General features: G+C 42.4%; 1 protein-coding gene across 2 annotated transcripts; it reads right to left on the reverse strand.

Moving 5' to 3' along the window:
• Positions 1-1,642: 1,642 nt before the first annotated feature.
• Positions 1,643-20,454, reverse strand: LOC106551243 (cytochrome P450 2J2-like). Of its 2 annotated transcripts, none has more exons than XM_087725112.1 (9): positions 20,284-20,454; positions 19,183-19,345; positions 13,742-13,891; positions 9,381-9,541; positions 7,817-7,993; positions 6,649-6,790; positions 4,830-5,017; positions 3,501-3,642; positions 1,643-1,827 (listed from the first exon to the last, which is right to left on the reverse strand). In XM_087725112.1, the coding sequence occupies exons 1-9, from the start codon at positions 20,452-20,454 to the stop codon at positions 1,643-1,645; spliced, it is 1,479 nt and encodes a 492-aa protein (XP_087581238.1). The 2 variants fall into 2 exon arrangements, with proteins under 2 accessions (XP_087581238.1, XP_087581237.1); XM_087725111.1 differs by having other exon boundaries at positions 7,811-7,993.
• Between the last annotated feature and the right edge of the window lie 380 nt (positions 20,455-20,834).

Consider the following 20,834-nt stretch of genomic DNA (forward strand, 5'->3'; position numbering starts at 1 on the left):
CATGACTACATTGGCAGTTTATGAACAGAGAGATTATGCTGTATTCTGCTTTTCCCTTCATGCAGGACTACTGCAATACAGCCTGAACATGTTCCTCACCTTTGGAATGTGGTAACCCCTGATCTTCACATCCTTCGTACTTTTCCTGGGAGCCCCAGCTAGCAAGACATATTTAACACGTTGTATTTCATGAATCACAGCATTGTTATAGGGGAGCTTCTTCCGATCCTGATAGGAAATTGACCGTGAAAATTCACATACATCTTCAATCTCATTCTGGACTTTCTCTAGAAATAATGGTGGGAATGGAAACTTTATTTTTTATTTTTTAGTTCAGACCTGTTGCCACCAATGTTCTGGCTTTCTCCTTCAAGTTATTGCCAGCTTCTGGTCTCCATGTCAACTGGAATTCCAAATTTGCAGTCCCAGTTGAATCTCCAATGCCAGTTGTCAGCTCAGGGATATTTATGCTGCTACTTGGACTAGAATACCTGACCTGGGACTCCATCTCTGATCTCTGATCTCCTACATATACATATGTAGGTCTCTAGTTGTTCGGGTTTTCTCCCGCGTAGAATTGGAGATGTCTTGGCGACGTTTCGACGAAGTCTCATTCGTCATCTTCAGGCTGCTTCAGGCTACTTCAGGCTTGGTGTTTCCAGGAGTAATGTGAGATCTCGGCTGTTTCTTCCTTTTAACTGCCAGTGGGGGTTTGAACTGATTGGGTGGGGGCTTGGCTGTGTCTTGATTGGGTGGAGGTGCGTCCTTATTTGGTGGAGGTGTGTTTTGTTCTGATTGTTTGGGGGGTTGTGTTTCATGTAAGGGTAGGAGGGGTTTTAAAGAGGCTAATTGTGCTTTTGCAGTCTGGCTTCTGGTTCTGGGTCGTGCCTCCTAATCAGTTTGTGGTTTTGTCTGTTTTCTTTGTGGATGTTTGGTGGTGATATTCTGTGTGGCTACTGTGGGTGTGGGCCTGGTGTCATTCATCATGTTCGGGACTCGTTTGTCAATAAGGGCAGGCTTCCAAAAGGCTGGCAGGTGGGAGGTATCGTCCCGCCTGTTCATGCTGTGTGGGCGTTTTTCTATTTCAATTGCTTCTCTGATTATTCGGTTGTTGAAATGTTGAACGTGATTAGATTGTAACCAGAGAGAGATCTAGATGAAGCATTTGGATCCAGTCCAGGTTCGGCACTAAGTATAGGATTAAAAAAATCCACTGATTGCTCTTATGGATGTTGTACACTGGCATGTGAAGGATGACATAACTTTTCTCCACAGGTCAAGGCTATAAAAGCATTTCATCGCTTCAAACATGGTATCATTTTGAACTATCTGTGAAGTTTGCTATGGCTGGAGACCATGAAGCCCATAGGAGAAATTTATTTTAAAAAATGAAAAAAAGATTCTAGGACTGAATGGAAAGCAATATGTTTATTGGCAGCCAAAAGCAAACTAAGCTAAAATGTAACAAATTTACTTAGCATATCGTTCACACACAACCACTAGTTGAACTGGTGAAGTGTGTTTGTGAGCCCAGCAATAGACTGAAAAAGTTTTAAAGTACAACTAACGAAAGAAAATGATTAAATTAAGCGAAGAAGCAGATAGGAAACAGTTTCATGCTTTTTATGGTGTTTTTAAAAGTTTATGCCTGTATGGGAATAGCACACAGTTTGTAAGGGTATGGGTGCATTGTCATCTTTGGAATAGGATCTTCATTGAGTTCTTTCACTCCTTCAGGCAACCGGAAGCTGAAGGCCCTCAACAGGCTGGTCAGAAAGACGAAGGTCTCAATTCTTGCCAGCTGCTGTCCCACACATACACGTTCACCTGTAAATGAGACAAAGCATGCATAAAGGAGATAATAATCTCTTCTACAGAATATACCCCATCAGCATATAACAATAGCAATAGCAGTTAGACTTATATACCGCTTCATAGGGCTTTCAGCCCTCTCTAAGCAGTTTACAGAGTCAGCATATTGCCCCCAACAACAATCCCGGTTCTCATTTTACCCACCTCGAAAGGATGGAAGGCGGAGTCAACCCTGAGCCGGTGAGATTTAAACAGCCGAACTGCAGAACTGCAGTCAGCTGAAGTAGCCTGCAGTGCTGCATTTAACCACTGCGCCACCTCGGCTCTCTTTACCTCGCCACCTTTAAAAAAAATCCTAGTAAGACCACACCTAGAATACTGCAACCAATTTTGGTCACCACATTATAAAAAAAAGATGTTGAGATTTTGGAAAAAGCTCAAAGAAGGGCAACTAAAACGAATCAAAGGCCTGGAGGGGTGGGCTGCTGCAGGTTCACACGGGTTCGGGAGAACCTCTAGCTAAGAATCTGCCAAGTTCGGAGAACCCAGAAACCCCAACCTTAGCTGGTCCCACCCATCCTGCCCCGCCTCTCCCAGGAGTCCCCATGCAGCCCGTTTGGGATGCCAGGTGAGTACAGGGCCTGTGTGGAGGCTTGGGGAGGATGAGAAACAGGCCTCCCGGAAGTTCTGGAAAGCCAGAAATGAGAGGCCGAAGCGCAGGGGAAGCTGTTTTCACCCCCCCCCGGAGGAAAGCTTCCAGAGCTCAGGGAGATCGAAGAGGTTGCTTCTGGTGACTGCTGGTTGCCAGCTGCCTGTAATTTGGCAGTTCAAATCTCACCAGCCTCAAAGGTTGACTCAGCCTTCCATCCTCCTGAGGTGGGTAAAATGAGGACTCAGATCGTTGAAGGCAAATATGCTGACTCTGTAAACTGCTTAGAGAGGGCTATAAAGGACTGTGAAGTGATATATAAGTCTAAGTGTTATTACTACTGCCCTTCCCGCCATCCTTCCTCCCTTCCCTCTCTCTTTCCTTCCTTCCTTCCTTCCGGTTGACTCAGCCTTCCGTCCTTCCAAGGTGGGTAAAATGAAAAGCCAGATTGTTGGGGACAAATATGCTGACTCTGTAAATCGCTTAGAGGGGGCTATAAAGCACTGTAAAGTGGTATATAAGTCTAAGTGCTATTGCTATTTAACTCTGTTGACACCTATCAGGGAGATGACTTTAACTAAGGTTGTACTAGATGGTGTACCATTTCAAAGGCAAAACTATGCACCCATGAAAAACCTGATCTCATATATTTTTCCAGTGATTGGCTGACAAGAGGGAAGTCACTTTCTCACCTTCTGTCCAGCAACTTATTTTACGGTGCATCAGTAAGTAATTCGACCACATTTGACTTTTTTTTTCTTTTTGGCCAGAGACTTAAATATTCATGCTCATATTGTCAGGAATGGTCCAGAATGTCACGTTTGCTATGGATCTGCCCCAACTGCTAGAAGAAATTAAGATCCCTTGATTTCCTATTCAGAGCATGATGGCCTCAGAACAACTCGGGCAATGTGGTGGTGGGAATCCGTAAGTTGTAAGCTGCCCAGAATCACTTGCTAATGAAATGAGGTGGAATATAAATGTAATAAAAAAAAATGAAATAAGAAATGAGTAAGCTGCTTTGAGCTCACGGATTTACCCATTCCGAAGGACAGGAACTCTTCTCGGTTAATGAACTTCCCATCCTTATCTAAAAAATGATTTGGATTGAATTCTTCCGGTGTCTCCCATTGTTCAGGATCAAGAAGGACAGAGCGAAGGTCTGTGATGATAAAGGTCCCCTGTTTAAAAAAAAAGAAAGAGATGATTAAACAGAACAGTTTCATAAAGAAAACAAGCATATAAGTTTAAACAATATTAATGAAACCTTTGAATATAGCTTCCTGTTCTGACCCTCCTCATCCCACACCAACAAACACTCCGAGCCAAAGATAAGTTACGGCATTTAATTAACAGACAGACAGGTCCTTGGCAGCAAACCGGCACAGACAAGCTTGGGAAGCAATCCAGCACAGATAAGCCATGGCAGCAATCCAGCCTGCCAAGCTCACAATAATGTTCTCCAACATTCGTTCCTGTGTTGACTTCTGCAAAAGGGGCATTTGTGCACAAGCATTCCTTTTATAGTCTGGAGAGGAGCCTAGTTACCACCAGCTGGGTGCAATTATCTCCTGTAATTGCGTAATTGTTCCTTACACCTATCAGCTCTCTGGTCCCGGGCATCTAGGAACAACTCCCTTGGCTCCTCCCCACTGCTGACGTCCGGATCACACTCCCTTGTCTCCTCTCCACTGGTCCAAGGCTCAGATGCCTCCTGGTGGCCAACCAGCCTCTCTGCGCCCTGCTCGGAGTCGGAACCCTGTCCAGGGTCCTCCACATCCTCTAAAGCCGACTCATAGGGCCCCTTGCTGTCGGAGCCTGGTGGCAGCTCCAACGGCTCCTCCTGGGCCACAACAGCTTCCCTTTACAGATCCATGTTTGTTTGTTTCTCGGAGCAGTTTCTGAAAGCAGAGGATACGTGGTTGTGGTTGTAACTCCCACACAGAAACCAGATCACTGATTTTATACTTCCTCAGTTTCCAATCAATGGAATAAATTGACAAGGTCTGGCTGTTCTTCCTACTGGATGTAGAATGAGACAATGAGACAGCTTCCTTTCTCTTAACTAAAGTCACCTTGTCTCTTGAAGAATGGGACAAAGAAACACGGCTATACTTGACTACAATTCTGATCTCAAGTTCAGCTCCTAAACTCTCATCTTCCAATGATTAAAAAATAAAACGCTTAAGGTTGTAATTTTAAAATCGGAGAGGTGTTTGGGTTTGAACCCATAATTCATCCCTCAAAAATGTTTGCTATTCTTGCTTATTCAGTTTTGCACAACTGATTGGCGCTTCTGTCCAAGTTCCCTATTCCCTTTTTCCATCCATGTTGGGCTACTGCAATTCAGCCTGAACACGTTTCTCACCTTCGGAATGTGATATCCCCTCATCGTCACATCCTTGTTGCATTGCCTTGGAATCCCATACATTAATGCATATTTCAAACGTTGCATTTCATGAATGACAGCATTGGTGTAGGGCAGCTTCCTCCGATCCTGATAGGAAATTGACCCCGAGGAGCCAAACGCATCTTCAATCTCTTTCTGGACTTTCTCTAGAAAACAATGATAGAAGCAGAAATTTCACGTTCAATATTGTGTTTTTTTTTTTTAAATTCCTTTAGTTTGTTCATTTATTTATTCATTTTCCCATTTCAATCCTCAGAAATACAAATCAATCCTTTATTATGATGACAGACCAGAGTTAAAAAATTAAAACTTTTAAAACAATTAAAACAGAACAAGACCAGTGGTGGGATTCCAATAATTTAATAATCGGTTCTCTGCCCTAATGACCTGCTGGGTAGGCTTGGGTCAGTGGTCATGTGACTGGGTGGGCAGTTCCCAATTCCTGGGATATGACTAGTGTTGTGGCCCGTTGGAGCTGCCACCAGACTCCGACAGTGTGGGGCCCTCTGAGTCGGCTCTGGATGATGTGGAGGACCCTGGACAGGGTTCCGACTCCGAGCAGGGCGCAAAGAGACTGGTTGGCCACCAGGAGGCTACTTGTGCACACGCCCCTCTTTGCAGAAGTCAACACAGAATCGAATGTCGGAGAACTTTGTATGAGCTTGGCAGACTGGATTGCTGCCAAGCCTTATCTGTGTTTATTGCTGTCCAAGCTTGTCTGTGCTGGGTTGCTGCCAAGGCCCTGTTTGTCTGTTAATTAAATGCCGTAATTTATCTCTGGCTCTGAGTGTGCTTTGGTGTGGAACGAGGTGGGTCAGAACAGACTAGATACAGTCTAAATTGATTCAGAACATTGATGTAAATTGGGGATTTAATTCAAAGATTCCAGTGACTCTCCTCAGACTGGTCAACCTCTAGATTTTAATTTCAACCAGTTCAGAAATCTGGTGAAATTTTTGAAAATGTAATAATTGTTTTGCAAATAATCTCAATCATTTTTCCCAAAACCCAGGTATGTTCATTATCATATCCTAATTTGGTCTCCTACACACAATTTAGGCTGGGGAAAAAAAATCTGAAAACTTTGGTAGAGTACTGATTTCTAGTTTTTATTTCCTCACACCAGAGGTGATATTCTTCCGGTTCTGACCGGATCACCTGAAGTGGTAGCGGAAATGGCGGGTGGCCCCGCCCATCACCCCAGCAGTACAGCATCCTATTTAGGCCCTTTTTAAAAGGCAAAGCGCATGTGCGTAAGGTGGAACACATGCACGTATGTGCGCACCAGGGGTGGATTCCTGCAAGAAGCATGCTCGTGGGCATGCTGTGCAATGTGCACTGCAATAAAAATTGTTCTGTCCATGCGCAGAAGCAAAAAAAAGATTAGAGGAGAAAACCAGTTCCGGGGCGTGGCAGGGTTGTCTCACTGCTGGTTCCAGCTACCCAGGCTGCCAAACCACTACCAGTTTGGCCAAACCAGTCCGAACCGGTAGGAACCCACCACTGGTGCGCATGCTCACAGTTGCAAACCGGTAGGGAAGGTAAGTAAATACCTGCCTCACACAATATTATATTGATATCAGAGAAGGTTCTCCGTATGAACAAGCTATGCTTTCTTTTAATCATGTTAAGTTCCAGTTTAGATAAATTCAGGAATCCACATAGGAAAAATATTATGAAGAATAGATTCAGTTCATCATTCAATAGCCCTCAACACTTCAAATACCTTCAAACTACCTGAGACTAGCCCTTGTTCTCACAGCCCAGATTTGCTCACCTTGAATGTCAGGATGATTTGTCAAGAGAAGCAGTGCCCACATCAGGGTACCAAAGCTTGTCTCTGTTCCAGCACCACAAAAATCAGCAATACACTGAGCCAGGTTGTCTTCATAATAGGTAGAGTCAGGGTCATTCCTGCTCTGGTGATTCAAAACGGAAAATGGAAATTAAAATGAATTCTCTGTAGCTTTCCTGAGGTTATTTTTGTTTCTGGAGGTTCTCCTAGACCAGTGTTTCTCAACCTCGGCAACTTGAAGATGTCTGGACTTCAACTCCCAGAATTCTGGGAGTTGAAGTCCAGACATCTTCAAGTGACCAAGGTTGAGAAACACTGTCCTAGACTCACAACTCCTGCTTGAACACAAGGTGGCAGCCATGGCTAAGAGAATCTTTGTGCAGCTTCACATGGTGCCTTTTCCTGGATCGTGAGGCCAGTGCAAGTCACTCCTGCCCTAGTCATCTCTTGCTTGGATTATTGCAACATGCTCTACATGGGGCTACCCTTGAAGAGCGTTTGGGAGAAATAACTGGTGTCGAATGCAGTAGTGTGGACAGTTCCTGAGGCCCTTCAGGTGGCCCATGTAACATCACCGTTGTATGAGTTACACTGATTGCTAGGTGCCTACTAGGTCCAATTCAAGGTTGTTGGCTATTTCCTATAAAGACCTGCAATTTGGCAGTTCGAATCTCACCAGGCTCAAGGTTGACGCATCCTTCCATCCTCCCAAGGCTGGTAAAATGACCTAGATTGTTAGGAGAAAATATGCTGACTCTGTAAACCTCTTAGAGAGGGCTGTAAATCACTGTGAAGTGGTATATAAGTCTCAGTACTATTGCTAAAGCACTTCAAATTGATACATTCAAAAAATCATTCTGGGTCTTTCCCCCAAAACATTGTAAACATTTTTATTTTAGGTCAATGCTATGAAAGTATCTGTCCTTTTCCAATCATTTCAGGGACTGAGTGGGAATGAATCAAATAACAAGAGCAGAAGTATAATATAGTTCCCATTTAAAAGTGTGGGATATATTCACAATGGGAGCTGAATAAGAAAGAAAGAAAAATCCAAGCTGGAGGAACACATGATCAATAGCTCTGCTTGTTTATTTACAGAAAGGAATATAATAATTCCTTGCCCGTGTATTGAACCACAATAAACCCAAACCTTTTCCATCTGAAGAAGATAGTAATCAATGAAATCTTGCGGCTCGTGCAGAGAGTGACATTCCTTGTGTTCCTCTATTTCATGCTTTATAAATTCAATGATAAAATCCAGAGCACCCAGGGCGTCCTTGTGAGGGCCTGGTAGGTAATTCATTATTTGTGGGAACAAATCATATACCTAACAGAAAAAGAAACGGAACAGTTAGTTATTCCCCGCCATAAGTAAAGCAGGGAAGGGTCAAACACATCATCAGTCAAGAGTCACTGTGTGCCCACAAGAGAATGCCTTAAATACCTTTCTTTACTCCCACAAATTTCCCTAGACCTTTAGTAGCTCAGATTCTTGTAGCGAGCTTAAGCTTGCAATAAATCTTTACACTCATTTGAACTGCCTGAATCTCCTGATTTCTCTGGCACTTGACAGGAGGGTAGGGATGACTTATAGGCTCAAGCTCTTAAATGGCCAGAGTACCTTCGAGACCACCTCCTGCCACATACCTCCCAGCGGCCAGTAAGATCCCACACATTGGGCCTCCTTCAGATGCCATCAGCCAGACAGTGTCGGCAGGCGGGCCCTCAGAGGAGAGCCTTCTCTGTGGCTGCTCCGACTCTCTGGAACCAGCTGCCCCCGGAGATCCAGACCATACCCACTCTCATGGCCTTCAGGAAAGCTGTAAAAACTTGGCTGTTCCAGCAGGCCTGGGGCTGTTGACCTCACTGTTGAGGTCCAGCCCCAATTAGAATGAATGTATGAGGCGTTGCTGTTTTTAAACTGTTTCTTCCGTTATGTGTTTCGTTATGTTTTTTCTCTTTATTTTTGTAAGCTGCCTGGAGTCCTTCGGAATTGGGCGGCATATAAATGTGTCTAATAAACAAACAAACAAACAAACAAATGCATATATTCATATATATATTCATATATATGCATATGTGCATATGTGCATATGTGCATAAATGCATAAATGCATAAATGCATAAATGCATAAATGCATAAATGCATAAATGCATAAATGCATAAATGCATAAATGCATAAATGCATAAATGCATAAATGCATAAATGCATAAATGCATATATGTATATATGTATACTGCATACTGCTTCCTTTCTCTGTCTATCGGCTCATCACAAGAGACCATCCAGACAGAAAGCCAATATTTTTACTGTTGCCTTTGTTACATTTGTGTTGTATTTGTGCTGATCAATAAATAAAGGGAGACTAGTATAGATCAAATACAACATATGTACCACATGTGTAGTGGTAAAGACACCAACCTAGAAACTAATCAGGCCCTAGAAAGTCAAATGACCTTGAGTCAGTCTTTAGGAAGTGGCCAACGCTAAAACACTTCCAAAATCATGACAAGAAATGCACAAACCTGTCCAGGCCCTTTCCAGGAATCAAGACTCACTCAAGGAACATACACACATATACTGGGAAGAAGAGGAGAGGAGAGGATTTCCAAAACTTACTGCATGCCACCCATTCTTGGATGCCATGAAAATACTGGTGGAAACATAGTTAGTTTGGAGGGCTTTGCCTCCTTAGTAGAAAAAATGACTCACCGCATGGAAAAAGCCGCAAAAGAATTTAAAAATAGTTTTAAGAGCGACAACCAGCTGCTTGAAATCTTCATCTTCTGTAGAAAACTGATGTCCAAAACTCAAAGCACATATGACATTAGCAACCGCATTTAGGACTGAAAGTGAAGGGTCAAATGGTTGCCCTGAAAAGGAAGATATTTTATCATGAATCCAGCCTCACCTGTTAACCGATTTGTACTAGAATCAGAATCATAGAGCTGGAAGGATTTCGGACGTCTTCTCGTTGAATCCCCTTCTCAAGGCAGGAGTTTTATACCATCCCAGCCAAATGGTTATTCCGTCTATTTTGAAAACTTCCAGTGATAAGAGCACCGACAGCCAAGGAGGAAAGCTCTTCCGTCAGAAAATTATGGTACTCCTTACTTCTAGGTTGGTTCTGTCATCAACAAGCTTCTACACATTACTTTTTGTCCTGCCCTAGAGAATAAGTCAAATGCCTCTTCTTTGTGACGGCCCCTTAACTACTGGAAGACAGTTATTTTTATGAAGTTTATTTTTATTATTCCCTTTCAAATTCATTCACAGATATACATTCTTACAATTGTTGTTTAACATTTGTTCATCATTAGTATCTATAATAATTTTTACACACACACACACACACACACAAACACACACACACGTATATAATACAGTTTGGGGCACTTTCTTGCCACTCTGTGCCTCCATCTTATTTTGCAACAACCTTACTCCTTCCGTCTTCTCAACCTCCCTTCTCTGCTTTCTTCTTTGCTCCTCTCCTTCCTCCTTTCTTCTTCCCCTCTCTTTCCCCTCTCCTCCTCCCTCCTCCTCTTTCTTCCCCTCTCTTCTACTTTTAATTCCCCACCTTTACTTTCTCTGCTTTACCCTTTCTTCCTTTCCCTCCTCATCCCCCCTCCTTTCCTTTGTTGCCCTTACTTATTTATTTTCTCTGGTGGGTTCTCAGGGTGGTGTTTCAGCAATCCCAACTTTATATTTTCATACAAATAATTTTATCGGTTTACATTTTATTTCTAATATTAGTTCCACTTATGTCATTTTTCCGCTTGTATATTTGCATTTTAATATTTTCTTATTTCCCCTCCCCTAATTGAATAATGTGTCATACTGGAAGACAGTTATGATCTCCCTGCTGATCTTTCTCTTCTATAGACTTGACATACCTATAGTAAGTCCCTCAATCTTTTATCATATGATTTAACCAGACCAGTAGTGGGTTCCTACCCGAACCTGCATTAGTTTGGCAGCCTGGGTCACTGGAACAGGTAGTAACCCTGGCTTGCCACGCTCATGAACTAGTTTTCCCAGTAGGCACCATCATCTTGGTTTTTGCTTCTGCGCACGTGCAGAGCAATTTTTATTGCAGTTATTGCCAAATGCATGCGCACCGAACCAGCAGTAATGCTGGCAGCAACCCACTCCTGCTCCAGATGCATTCTCATCTTTGTTGTCTTTGTACAATTTTCAGGATTAGTCTGTTAGTATACTCTCCGATCTTGGAAATTTGATTGCAAACATTTCATCACTATTTGAAGAGACATCGTCAGTGTGTTTTGAATTGTGCTAATCTGTCAGAACACAAGTCTTTAAATGCCTTTTTATGAGATGCAAATTAATCTAAATATTGTTTATTCGGATTTTTCTGAGTCATGGTCTAATTTTTGGACTGTTTGATTGGCTGGCTGTTGTTGCTGTTCTCTTTGACTTTTAAGTACCGTTTGTATGATACAGATTAGGATTAGAGTTGTTATCTGGGTACTTCTGAGTTATGATCTGGTTTTGGCTTATTTGATAGCTTGAGTGGCTGGCTGTTGTTACTGATATGTGGTCCGATTTCTTGTGAATCGATGGGGTATTATATTTGTTTCTGTATAGTGGGGTGCCTGTTGTTCGTTTTAAATGCTACCTTCAGGATCATAGTTGATGCAGTTCTTTCATTCTCAAATCTTGGAAGACTGTGTTGATGTCAATTTGTCTGATTATTTACTTATTGGTGGAAAATTTTCCAGGGTCTCAACCAGAGGTGGGTTTCTACTGGTTCGAACCAGTTCGGCCAAACCGGTAGTTGTTTGCTGCCCTGGGTCACTGGAACCGGCTGCAACCCAGGCCTGCCACGCCTCCGAACCAGTTCCCCGTTCAGGGGTGGCATGTCTTTTTTTTTTACATTTTTAAATGTTCTGCACATGCGCAGACCTATTTATAGGCAACTGTGCACGCACACAGAGTCAGGCACGTTCACAAGCAAAGCGAGCACCCGTAAAATTGCGTGCACACAGTACCCGAAGTAATGCCGTCAGCAACACACCCCTGGTCTCAATGTCTTTTTTGTATCATGGTAACCAGAACTGAATGCAGGTCTCACCAACATGGTGAACAATCACTTAAATATGAGCCAGCATGTAGCTGCCAAAAAAGCCAACTCTAGGCTGCATTAACAGAGGGATAGAATCAAGATCACATTATATGTTGATACCATTTTATGATGCCTTGGTAAGGTCGCATTCGGAATCCTGCATCCAGTTTTGGTCGCCACTACATAAAAAAGATGTGGAGACTTTGGAAAGAGTGCAGAGAAGAGCAACAAAGATGATTATTAGGGGACTGGAGGCTATGAAGAACCATTGCTGGAATTGGGTATGTGTCAGCCTCTGCTTTGCTGCTGCTTCGGCTGCCATTGAAACGGGGAGGGGGGGCATGGTATTTGGGAGGGGACTACTATTTGTGCTGGAGGAGGATTCTGGAGTTTCTGCTGCCTGTCTTACTGCGCATGCGGAGGAGGTTTCCCGCCAAGGCCAACGGCACCGACATTCCATCTTGGTGATGCCTTTCGAAGTTATCTTGCACCTGACACTTGGGAGAATTATGATTGGACTGTGACTGGGATGCCAAGGGGTGGGGAATGGGTTATTCTATATATCATTTGCTTTCACGCCTAAATAATCAGTCTTCGCTTTGCTACGCTTCTGTTCATTTATAATTAGTAAAAGTACACTTGATTTCTATCAATGGAGTCTCGTGGTTTTCTTTCCTGATTATCCAATGAAGGAGTGCTGACAGTATGTCTAGTTCAGAGGTGGTATTCAGCAGGTTCTGACCAGTTCTGGAGAACTGGTAGCAGAAATTTTGAGTAGTTCGGAGAACCGGCAAATACCACCTCTGACTGGACCCACCTCCATCTATTCTCTGCCTGTTCAGTTCCAGATGATCGGGAGGAAATGGGGATTTTGAAGTAACCTTCCCCTGGAGTGGGAAGGGAATGGTGATTTTACAATATCCTTCCCCTGCCACACCCACCAAGCCACGCCCACAGAATCAGTAGTAAAAGAATTTGAATCCCACCACTGGTCTATTCTAATAAAAAGAAGGACTAAGGGTCACATGATAGCAGTGTTCGGATATCTCAGGGGTTGCCACAAAGAAGAGGGAGTCAAGCTATTCTCCAAGGCACCTGAGGGCAGAACAAGAAGCAATGGGTGGAAACTAATCAAGGAGAGAAGCAACCTAGAAGTAAGAAGAAAATTCCTGGCAATTAGAACAATTAACCAGTGAATCAACTTTACTCCAGAAGTTGTGAATTCTCCAACACTGGAAGTTTTTAAGAAGAGATTGGACAACGATTTGTGTGAAATGGTAAAGGATTTCCTGATTTCCTTTCCAATTCTTCTATTCTGTTTTGTTTTGTTCTGTTCTAGTTCTTGTTGTCTCTGTTGATTCAGTGCATTAGTCTTTTGAGCAGCTGCAGCACACTACTGGCTCATATGTGAGTAGAAAATAAAACTTCAAAAGGATTCTATCTAACTTATCAGGCAGTAAAAAGAAACTACAGCAGAAACTACAGGCCTATAAATAAATAAATCTACAAATCTACAATCTATTTGTACTTTCAAACTTGCAAGACTGTTAATTTAATCTTACAATAAAGTAGTAGTAGTTCATCTTGTATTTTCCCTGTCTAATCAATTTGGGAGATTGACAGGGGGTGAAAAAAGAGAAATAACAACTGTCCATTAAAAAAAAACCAAATTAATGCATCTATTTTTGTTAAAATACAGGTTAAAATGCATTTATATTGCAACAACTACATAATTATTTAGCCAATAGATTGCAGTATTTAGTCTGCATTTATGCTTATAATCTATGCTTTCTTACATGTTCTGAGGAAAGTTTTCTGTTTCCTGTTACAGTAATATAGTTGAGCAGTAAAGCACATGGTGATTGTACTCTTTGTTTGCTCTATGTGATACTTTATATAAATAGAATTTCTAATAATTTTTATTTAAAATACTCAAAATGGGAAAGATTTTGGCAGATGGGGATTTGAATTGTTACCCCAAATGACATACCTTTTGTTTGTCTAAAGACCTCCACCAACGTCTGAGCCCCGGCTTCTATCTGATGCTCAATGCTTTTCTTCCCCAGGCCCAGCTTCCGCAAAGAAGTGATGCCAATACGTCGTTGCTGTTTCCAGGAGTGGCCATTGGAGAAAACGATTCCTGAGGGCATCAGCAGACAATGATAAATGATTCCTGATTACCTTTGTGTTAAAAAAAAACAAGTCCAGTTTCTGCCAAACATCTCTCTGAATTTCAGGTCAGAATATCAAACCCTTGTTGCCATTTTTGTAAAATTCTGGACATGTTATGTTTCCTTTAAGAAATATCTATTCATTTTGGGATCCACAATGAGACATACATGCTGTGATGACCACAGGTGCAGTGCTTGCCAACTTCTGTCATATATGATGGAAACCTTCTAAGATGATCTAATTCAGTGGTGGGTTCTGGATCCCATTCCAACCGGTATGGTTGGAACGGGCCTGGTGGCATCCACATGGACTTGAGCAGTGTGCATGCGCACACACGCAGCGTGCATACACAGGCAGCATGCACACACAGGCAGCACACACAGGCATCTTACCACCTGTGTGAGCCTCTGTGATGCTCCAGCTGCTCAGCAGAGCGTCACACAGGCACTGTACGACTTAAAAGAGCAGTAAGGAACTCGGGCGGGTGGGCCTTCCAGAGCACCATACCGGAATGGTATCCAGTGTTCCGGGCAGGCTCCAGTACGCCCGTACCGGGGCGTACCGCCTGCAACCCACCACTGATCTAATTGCTCATATACAAGAACTTCTATTATAGGTATTTGGACAGGATCTTCTCAGAGATTGCAGAAAGTCCGTTGTCACCTTCCTCCCACAACACTGAAACCAACCAGCAAAATGGGCAAATCGCCTTTTTAATCACCAAATTGAAGTTCCTATTGCATTTATGTGCCAAAGATTGACTAAAATAATTTAAATTGCTTTTATGGGGCTGAGTTTCAGTAGTCAGGCAACACTAGCAAAAAAAACCCCAAAAAAACCCTGATGACAATGCCCTCCATTTCCAGATCCTGCGCCATTTCTTGTGAGGTAAACCATAAGTCAGTGTCAATATGAATTGAGGTGAGATAACCAGGGGGAAGCTCATGGTTGCCATAGGGATTATAATTCCTAAGCAACATTGGACCCATTTTCGTAATTGAAACCAGAAAATCTAACCCTTACGTTCTCCAGTAAAATGTGCTCAAATGCTTTATTCATCTTTCATGACATTTTTTCAGTTTAACAGAGTTGGTACCTTGTAGGTCATCTAGTCCACCCCATGCTCAAGCAGAAGACCCTGCACCATTTCTGACCAATGACAGTCCAATGTCTCCTTGAAAGCTTCCAGTGATGAAGCTCCCACAACTTCTTCTTTTTTTTTTGTAAATGTGTTTTTATTTTCCATTTTCATTTCGTACAGTCACATATATACTGTGCATAACCGGGGCCATATAACAATAAACAATAAACACAGCCATTCCTCTTGTCAACAATACCCCCAAAAATAGAAACCCAATGTACCTCTTCGACCCTCCATACACCCTTTCTTTCGCCCCCCTCCAACTTTCCATCTTCCCTCCAACATTCCCCTCTACCCTACTTCCCCTCCCCCTCTACCACTCCTCTCTCCCAGTACACTCCCTCCCTTCCTTCTCACCCTCCCTCCCGTCCTCTCTCCCACCCTCTCTACTCCTCTTTCTTCTATCCCTCTACTCCTCCCTTCGGTGTATTTCTACTATCTATTAATATATTCAGCTTGTCCTATTTTTACAGTGAAATTAAAGAGCAACAGTATACAAGTGCAATCGCGTTACTTTAAAATCTAACACATACTATATATCCCCCCTCCCCCCTAACACCCCAGCTCCCACAACTTCCAAAGGCAAGCTATTCCACTGGTTGATTGTTCTCCCTGTCAGAAAATTTCTTCTTATTTCCAGCTTGAATCTCTCCTTGGTCAGTTTCCATCCATTATTCCTTGTCTGGCCTTTGGGTGCCTTGTAACATAGCTTGACCCTCTCCTCTCTGTGACAACCCCTCAAATATTGGAACACTGCTATCATGTCTCCCCTGGCTCTTATCTTCACTAGACTAGCCATGCCCAGTTCCTGTAATTATTCTTTATATGTTTTAGACTCCAGTCCCCTAATCATCCTGCTTGCTCTTCTCTGCACTTTTTCTAGAGTCTCAACATCTTTTGAATAGTGTAGTGACCAAAATTGGATGCAGTATTTAGATTTAGATTTATTAACATTTGTATGCCGCCCACTCCCTTGGGACTCTGGGTGGCTTACTGACAAGACAAGAAACATATATTAACATATATTAAAAAATTTAAAATAAGGATACAAGTATTAAAATTTCAACAACATGCATACAGTTGGAGTGGGGCTGGATACTAATCAACAGCCCCAGGCCTGCTGGAACAGCCAGGTCTTAGTGGCTTTACGGAAGGCCGGAAGAGCGGTGAGGGTCCGGATCTCTACGGGAAGATGGTTCCATAAGGCCGGAGCAGCTAAGAGAAGGCCCTCCCCCAGGGACCCGCCAACCGACATTGACCGGCCGATGGCACCCAGAGGAGACCCAAACTGTGTGATCTTATTGGTCGTTGGGAGATAAATGGCAGGAGATGGTCTCTCAGGTAGCCAGGTCCTAAACCACTTCCTAAGGAGTGACAAACGTGCTCCATAAAATCCGATCAAGACCTTCCCTCGGCGCCTCGGCTGGTACCATCCAAGTGGAGTCCAGGTCCATCCGAATCCAAGCGATTTTATCTGACAGAAACTGAACAAATTCCTCAGCTCTATCCTGTAGAGGGTCGTCCGCATCCCTCCCTTTCAAGAGGGAGCGGGCTATCCTAAACAGGGCGGCTGGGCGCGATTCTGCGGATGCAATAAGAGCGGAAAAATGCACACATTTTGCCACCTGTATCGCCACTGAATAGGTCCTAATAAAGGCTCTTAATTGTGTTCGGTTGGATTCAGAGTTACTAGCCCTCTAGCGTCACTCTAGCCGTATTTTAGGTGTGGTAATGCTTTATAATGCTTTATAAAGTGGTATTATATCATGTCTGGATGACATCTTTTTCCAGATGGACCTAATATCTGCCACCAATTATTGTTGCCAACAGCCTGAGACCATGGCTACTAGCAATCCAACTTTTTTTACCCAAGAAATACTTATCAGGTAATGGGAAACTGCATCAACTGTGGATAAGATATTCTGTCCTGGCCAGCTCTAATCATCATTTGATTGCCATAGAAACCTGGCCCATACTTCATAACCCCCAGATCATTTTACCTGGTTTTCCCCACCCCTTTTCATTCTATCTTACATACACCTCATCTCACATCACCAATTTCAATCAAATACTATGCTATGCTCCAACACAATAGCAGATTATAAGAATGTTTAACAGCCACAATCCCATAAAAAGAGCTTTTTTTCTCATGAAAATATAGAAAACCGGAAATTCAAATTTTATAGAGAAATACTACTGTAATTTTGATTACCAGCGCTAGATATCTGCGGTGGAATAAGAAATAAGTGTTTTAAAAATATTGGGGTTTATGTATTTTAATAAATCCAATTGAATATTATGATTTTACTATGCATTTAATATTACAAAGATGTTGTGAATAACATTTAACTTCGGTTTTGGGTAACCTGATTAGAGTTGCCGATATTATTTAAATTTTAGATCTTTTAGCACCTTGGAAAAGATCCCAACCACACCTAGTTCTTGTATATGGAAAATACTGAAAGCTTATCACACACACAGACACACACACACACAAAAGCACACACAGAGATATGCAGTATCTGCAATAAAAATAAATGTTTTCCATTCTGCATCAGAGAACTTCTCAAATTATTTAAGGGAAAGGTAATTAATAAGTATATATACATGTTGAATATACATGTTTGTGTGGCCAGTTGCTATGAAACTGGGGCAATTAGATATGCTGCTTAAAGGGAGAGAATGAGTAAAAATCAAATTCGTAAAAACAGAAATATGAAAGAAGAGGACAGAGATCCAGAAGAAGGGGAAGATGTTGAAACATGTATGAAGTTGATGAGATCCTCAAAAAAAAAAAAAAGAGAGAGAGAGAGAGAAGTTTAATGAAAAAGGCAATATCTAAATCAATATATGAACGCAATAGTCCAGATGGAAAGTTATGGACGTGAGATCATGCGACAGCATGGGGTAAAGTACCATCAATATGCCGATGATACTCAATTATATCTTTCTGTCCCTTGCCAGCTCAGTGAAGCGGTGGACGTGATGTGCTGATGCCTGGAGGCTGTTGGGTCTGGATGGGGGCGAACAAACTTGTGCTCAATCCCGATAAGACTGAGTGGCTTTGGATGTTGCCCCCGAAGGACTGTTTGGACAGTCCATCCTTAACCCTGTGGGGAGAAAATTTACGCCCCTCAGAGAGAGCTCGCAATTTGGGAGTCCTCCTGGATTCACAGCTGAAATTGGAACATCATCTGTCGGCTGTGACCAGGGGGGCCTTTGCCCAAGTCCATCTGGTGCACCAATTGTGGCCCTATTTGGACCGGGATGCGCTTCTAACGGTCACTCATGCCCTTGTCACCTCGAGGCTGGATTATTGTAACGCGCTCTACATGGGGCTACCCTTGAAAAGTGTTCGGAGACTGCAGTTAGTTCAGAATGCGGGCGCGCGGGTGATAGTGGGTGTGCCGAGGTACACCCACGTTACACCTATCCTCCATGAACTGCACTGGCTACCAATTGGTCTCCAGAGTCAATTCAAGATGTTGGTTATTACCTTTAAAGCCCTACACGGATTAGGGTCAGGATACCTTCGAGACTGCCTGCTGACACATACCTCCCAGCGGCCAGTAAGATCCCATAGATTGGACCTCCTTCAGATGCCATCGGCCAAACAATGTCGGCTGGCGGGCCCTCAGAGAAGAGCCTTCTCGGTGGCTGCTCCGACTCTTTGGAACCAGCTCCCCCCGGAAATCCGGACCATACCCACTCTGATGGCCTTCAGGAAAGCCGTAAAAAATTGGCTGTTCCGGCAGGCCTGGGGCTGTTGACCTCACTGTTGAGGTCCAGCCCCGATTAGAATGAATGTATGAGGGGTGTCTGTTGTTTTAAATTGTTTTGTCGTTATGTGTTTTTTATATTTCTTGTAAGCCGCCCGGAGTCCTTTGGGATTGGGCGGCATATAAAAACACCAAATAAATAAATAAATAAATAAATAAATAAATAAATAAATAAATACTATTTTGGTGTAAATTGGATTAAGCAACATTTCCTTTCCTGGTCTAACTCCTATAAATGTTTGCTACATCTTATTCTTTTTTCTTGCTATATACAAAATTACCACAAATTGGAAGAGTTTGATGGTTATTAAGATAGAATTTCTTATAATTTGCACTTACCCATTCCTTTCCCAAAAGCCTCCAAGAAAGGATCCTCTGGTCGATATGAGAATTCATCTGGGAAGTCGGTCAGTCCTTCTTTCACAGTTTTGAATCCAGACAGCACTACCGTAAGTTGGTGCCCAAACCATAAGCTGTATATAGTTCCATATCGTTTTACAGGCTGTCAAGTGAATCGAAGATGAGAAACGTTACAATCAAATACACGGATTATTCCCATTTAATCCTGAATGCCATCCACAGGTGTTCCTAAATCCTGAATTCTAAGACTTTTCTCTATATGCAATTCTTTCTCTTTAGAATTTTTTTCCCTCTCTAAGATTCTTGCCAAGAGTGTCTTTCTGATTTTAAGAATTATTTTCCTAAGAATGGACATCCTTTTTAAAATTATTTTTGTTTTGCCTATTTTATTCACTTATTGAATTTCTATACCCCCACCCAGTGGTGGGATTCAAATAATTTAGCAACCAGTTCTCTGCCCTAATGCTTTCTTCCAACAACCAGTTCACCAAACTGCTCAGAAAGTTAACAACCGGTTCTCCCAAACTGGCTGAATCCCACCACTTCCCCCACCCTCTCTCTGAAGAATTGGTTCCATGATCAAACATTTATTGGTAAGATTGAACTAGAATCTGCCTTCTTAAAAATTCAGCCCCATTATTTTACATTTGTTCTCTGTGAAGCAATTATAAACAAGACTTAGCTGAATATCGTGGCATGATGAATTATACCATAATTTTGGTATATAGAAACAATTGAGAATTATCATGATTATTACTGGTTAGAATAGAATCCAAACTCGATTGCAGAAAATACGAATTCAGCAACAGAGTGGTCAACGCCTGGAATGCTCTCCCTGACTCTGTAGTTACAACCTCAAACCCTCACAGCTTCAACCTTAAACTTATGAATGGACCTCACCCCATTCATAAGAGGTCTGCAGAGGGGGTTTGCATCAGCACACCAGCATGCCTACCGTCCCTGTCCTACTCTCCCCATTTATTTGTATTCATTTCTTCCGTTCATGTCTATGTTTATATTGATGCCTGCTATCTTGTACATGTTTGACAAATTAATAAATACAAATACAGAATTAAATACCTTGCGGAAGTAATCTTCACGGAGTGTAAGCCCACCTGACAATAAGGTCCCAATGAATGGCAGAGGCAAAGGCCCAGGAGGCAAATTTCTTCGGGACCAATGTTGTTTCAGGAAGAAGAGAATCAACAAAACAAGCAGCAAAACACCCAAAATTATCCCTATGACCGTCATTGTTCTGCTAGTTCTTTTTCTTTGATGCTCACTAGTAGATCTGGAGATGGTTGCATCCTTTTATCTGAAGCTTTTTGCACTTCCTGCTATTTACATATTTAGTGATGGAAATGAATAGCAAGACACCTTTGGATTATATCTTTTGGCTACATCAGCGATTTACCACTTGGCATTTTGTCAACAAGTTATTACATTAATCCACTTGACTAAGATTATCTCTGAGCATGCATCACTCAAATAATAAAGATATTTCTATTAAAAAAAACTAGGACTGAATAATCCAATAGGTTCCTATGCCAGCATTATTTGAAAATCATGATGAAATCCCATATGTCCATGAAATCTAACCTAATATACAGAAGAATCTTGTTGGGTCACAG

This window comes from Thamnophis sirtalis, unplaced genomic scaffold, assembly GCF_051295495.1.
Source record: "Thamnophis sirtalis isolate CommonGarterSnake01/CBP01778 unplaced genomic scaffold, rThaSir2_p1.2 scaffold_11, whole genome shotgun sequence".
In the NCBI taxonomy this organism is placed as follows: Eukaryota; Metazoa; Chordata; class Lepidosauria; order Squamata; family Natricidae; genus Thamnophis; species Thamnophis sirtalis.